The 4,599-nt window shown below is 42.6% G+C and overlaps 1 protein-coding gene across 1 annotated transcript; it reads left to right on the forward strand.

The window, feature by feature from the left end:
* Positions 1-2,850: 2,850 nt before the first annotated feature.
* On the forward strand, positions 2,851-3,510 carry LOC104873093 (acyl-protein thioesterase 2-like). Its single transcript, XM_033755892.1, has one exon. The coding sequence runs from the start codon at positions 2,851-2,853 to the stop codon at positions 3,421-3,423; it is 573 nt and encodes a 190-aa protein (XP_033611783.1). The 3' UTR covers positions 3,424-3,510.
* The last annotated feature ends 1,089 nt before the right edge of the window (positions 3,511-4,599 follow it).

Raw genomic sequence — 4,599 nt, forward strand, 5'->3', positions numbered from 1 at the left:
AGCAACACATTAAGATCAAGCACAACTTGTAAACTGACCACCTGTGGTAGTCACTAGTCTATCACCCTTAAATCATTTGAATTAAATTGAAATCAAGAAGCAGTCCAGAACATGTCTGCAGTGAACAAAATTTCAGTATAGTGTATGTACCATTTAATGGCTCAGACAGAGTGAGGATGCAAGACCCCTGATCTCAGTTAGCTGATGGCTGAACCCATGATGCCAACTGACCTCAGGCTGCAAGGCCCTGATTGAGTTCCCCAACCTTCTGAATGGTTGAACTCCACACTGTTCTACTACAGGTTTCCCACATCCTTTCTTTAAAGATATTCAACTTTGTGAACTCAGAAAAATGCCCTCTATGACCACCTGTACCTCTGCAGAGTGGGACCAAAGACTGGCTCAATCAGGAGGTCTGAGAGTGCATGGGGGGGGTCTTACTGGTGGGGGAAGGCATGGCTATTCTTCCCATGGTGTGTCACGGCCCAGGCAGCCCTCCTGGTTCTGGAGCGATGGTGGCTTCTTGTGGGGGAAGCTAATTTCTCATTCTTTACAGCTGAGTATTACTCCATTTTCTTAAAAAAAAAAACACATTACACAAACCCAGTCTCTAGTTGATGGGTAATGGGGGTGTTTCCAAGTTTTAGCTATTAAAACTTGTCCTGCTATGAACATGGGTGTACATATATTACTTTGGTATGATTCTTTTTAATTCTTTGGTGAAGATACCCATAAGGGGAATAGCTAGGTCTAATTGGACTTCCAATTCTAGTTTTTGATATATTTCCATTATGATTTCCACAGTGGTTGCACCCTTATACACTCCCATGAACAGGAGATAAGGACTCCTTTTCCCATACAACCCTGCCAGCATTTGTTTTTGGTTGATTTCATGATAGCAGCTGTTTTTCTGGGGTAAGGTGGAATCTCAATGTATTTTTCATTTGCATCTCTTGAATGACCAGTGATGTTGAACATTTTTTCATATGTTTTTGTATTATTTTTACTTCTTTGCCTGAGAAATGTCTGTTCATTTCAAATGCCCATTTTTGGATTGGGTCTTTTAATTTTAGGGGTCTGTTTTTTAAAGTCCTTTATATATTCTAGATAGTAGACCTATGTCAGAGCTGTTGAAAACATTTTCCCACACTGTGTGTTGTCCCTTCACACAGAGTTGGTTGTTTCTCTTGCTGTGAAGAAGCTTCTTTAATAAGAAGGGATCCCACTTGTTGATTGTGGTAGTTCACAGGCAGCTGAGGTTTTGTTTTGTTCATGCATATTTTCCTATGCCAATATCTTTGATAGTTCTACCTAACCTCTCTTACAGACAGTTTAGGGTTCCTGTTTTAATATTTATTTCTTTAATTCATTTCAATTTTAGTTTAGTGCATAGTGAGATATATAGGTCTAGTTTTAATCTTTGGCAAGTTGAAACCTGTTTTTTTCCAGCACCATTTATTAAAGAGGATATCTTTTCTGGAGAGAAGATGTTTGGTTAGTATGTCAAAGACAAGGTGGCTGAGTGTGTCTGGAGCTCTTACTGCATCTTCTAATCTGTTCCACAGATCCTTGGACCTGTTTCTTTGCCAGTAGCATGCTGTTTTTCTCTGTGTAGCTTTGCAGTATAGTTTAAATTTGGGGATTGTGATACCCTCCACCTTGTCTTTATTTTCTAGAATTGCTTTTGCTATTCTAGGTATCTTCGTGTTCCAAATGAATTTTTGGATTGTTTTCTCAAGGTATGTGAAGTATGCTTCTGGATTTTCAACTCAGATTGCTTTGAATCTATATAGCAGACTTTAAATTTGTGGGGTCTGATTTTTTTTTAGTTCTTTATATATTTTAGATAATAGTCCTTTGTCTGAGGAGCAGTTGGTAAAATTTTTTTCCCACATTGTAGGTCGTCTCTTTGCTCTGCTGGTTTTTTCTTTTGTAGTGAAGAAGCTTTTTAATAAGGTGAAATCCCAGTTGTTGATTCTTTGTGATAGTTCCTATACTACTGAGGATTTGTTCATAAAGTCTTTTCCTATGCCAATGTCTTTGAGAGTTCTTACCTTCCAGCAAGTTTAGTGTTTCTTTTTAAATATTTGGATTTTTAATCCACTTGGATTTTAGTTTAGTGCATGGTGAAAGATAAGGGTCTAGTTTTAATCTTTGGCAGGTTGAAATCCAGTTTTTCCCATATAATTTATCCAAGAGGCTGTCCTCCACTGAGGATGGTTGCCTCCTTTATCAAATTTGAGGTAGCTGAGTACATCTGGAGTTGATTCTATATCTTCCAATCTATTTCATGAGTAACATGCTGTTTTTATCACAGTAGCTTTGTAGTATAATTTCAAGTTGGGGATTTTGATACCCACTGCCATGTCTCTATTGCCTAGAATTGCATTTGCTATTCTAGGTCTTTTCTGGTTCCAAATGATTTTTCTGATTATTTTCTCTACTTCTGTGAAATATGCTGTTGAAATTTCAATCAGGATTTAATCAAATCTGTATAGCAATTTTGTTAGTATGGCCATTTTCATTATGTTGATTCTTCCTATCCAGGAGCAGGGGGTATCTTTCTACTTTCCTGTACTCTCTTTGATCTCTTTTTTCAGAATGCTGTAGTTTTCAGTGTAGAGGCCTTTTTCTTCTTTTGTCAAATTGATTTCTAGATATTTCATTTTTTGAGATGCAAAAGTAATTGCATCTCAATGCACTCTAATTTGTCTCTCAGTGAGTCTGTTACTTGTGTACAAGAAGGCTATTGATTTTTGAGTGTTGACCTTGTGTCAAGCTACTCTGATGAAAGGGTCAATTAAGTCTAGAGGCCTTTTGGCAGAGTTTCTTGGGTCTAGAAGACCCAACATGAAGATGGTGATGCCCTCCTGGTTTGACCTGATGGGGCTGAGTCCCAACACCCCAGAGGATGAGGCTGGCATCAAAAAGGCTGCAGAAAACATCAAGGCCCTGATTGAGCACAAAATGAAGAATGGGATCCCTGCCAATCGAATCATCCTGGGTGGCTTTTCACAGGGCGGGGCCCTTTCCCTGTACACAGCCCTCACCTGCCCGCACCCTTTGGCTGGAATCGTGGCGTTGAGCTGCTGGCTGCCTCTGCACCAGAACTTCCCCCAGGCAGCCAACGGCAGTGCCAAGGACCTGGCCATCCTTCAGTGCCATGGGGAGCTGGACCCCATGGTTCCAGTACGGTTTGGGGCCTTGACAGCTGAGAAGCTCTGGTCTGTGGTCACACCTGCCAAGGTCCAGTTCAAGACATACCCAGGTGTCATGCACAGCTCCTGTCCCCAGGAGATGGCAGCTGTGAAGGAATTTCTTGAGAAGCTGCTGCCTCCAGTCTATTCAGAGTTGCTGGCCCCCAGTACAATTCCCCAGCTCACAGGGAACCCAGCAAAAAGTGTGGCACCATCTTGGATCTAAGCCGGTTGAGCCCTCATTTCCCCCCTCCCCACCCCATCCTCTTCCCACAGGCCTCTGGGGCAGGCGGCCAAGGCCTGGCTGCCTCTTCCTTCCTGGCTTTGGCCACCTGGCAGTCTGCAGCAGGGTGGGCTGCTTCCTTACCTTGCTTCCCCGGAGGCGGGCCAGCAGCAGTATTGGAGGGGCTGTAGGCGATGGGAGAAGGGGCCCAGCCGCTGACCCACTCACTCAGGACCTCATTCACTAGCCCCGCTTTGGGCCCCCTCCTGTGACCTAAGGGTTTGGCCCTTGGGGCCCTCCCAGGACTCACCCCAGTGATTCTGCCGGGATAATCATGTGTCTCCTCCCTCACTGCAGCTGCTTCTCAATCATGAATGTCTCCATGGCCCGGGACTCCTTGCTGCTGTGGGCTGCCTGCCCTCAGGCAGGATGGGGGTGAGGAGGTGGAGTCCTTCAAGGGCCTTTCCTCAGCAGCCCCCACTTGGGAGCTGGGCCCTGCCTCCCCTCACCCTCCTACCTCGAAGGCCTGGAGTCTGTGAGGCTGGATTGAGGTGCAAGGTCTCCCCTGGCTGTCTCACCCCCACTGTGTCCCCATGCTAGGGCCAGGGCGGCAGTGACGGAGTTGTTGTATCTCGTCTTCTGTCTCCATGTGATTTCAGGTATTTTTCTTGTTGTGTCCTGGATTCCTGGATTCTGATAAAATTAAAAGAAATTGCTCCCTAAAAAAAAAAAAGAATATAGAATATAGAATATATTATAGAATAAAGAATAAAGAATATAGAATATAGAGTCTCATAGCAGTAGCAAATACTGATGATTTAACTTCTTTCTTTCCTGTCTAATTGCTCTAATTTCTTCTCATGTCTAATTTTTGTGGCTAATGTTTCCAGAACTATATTGAATAGGAGTGGTGATAGGGGGCAGTCTTATCTTGTTCCTGAATTTAACTTGAAGATTTTCAGTTTTTAGCTATTTAATATGATATTGGCTGTTGAGTTTTCATAGATAGCCTTTATCCAGTTGAGATAAATACCATCTATTCTGCAGGGTTTTTATCATGAATGGGTGTTGAATTTTGTCAAATGCTTTTTCTGCATCTATTGAGAGGATCATATGGTTTTTGTCCTTAACTTTATTAATATAGCATATTAGATTTATTGAATTATGTATTGGACCATC

This window comes from Fukomys damarensis, unplaced genomic scaffold, assembly GCF_012274545.1.
Source record: "Fukomys damarensis isolate Sample0158 unplaced genomic scaffold, DMR_v1.0_HiC HiC_scaffold_24, whole genome shotgun sequence".
NCBI classification, from domain to species: Eukaryota; Metazoa; Chordata; class Mammalia; order Rodentia; family Bathyergidae; genus Fukomys; species Fukomys damarensis.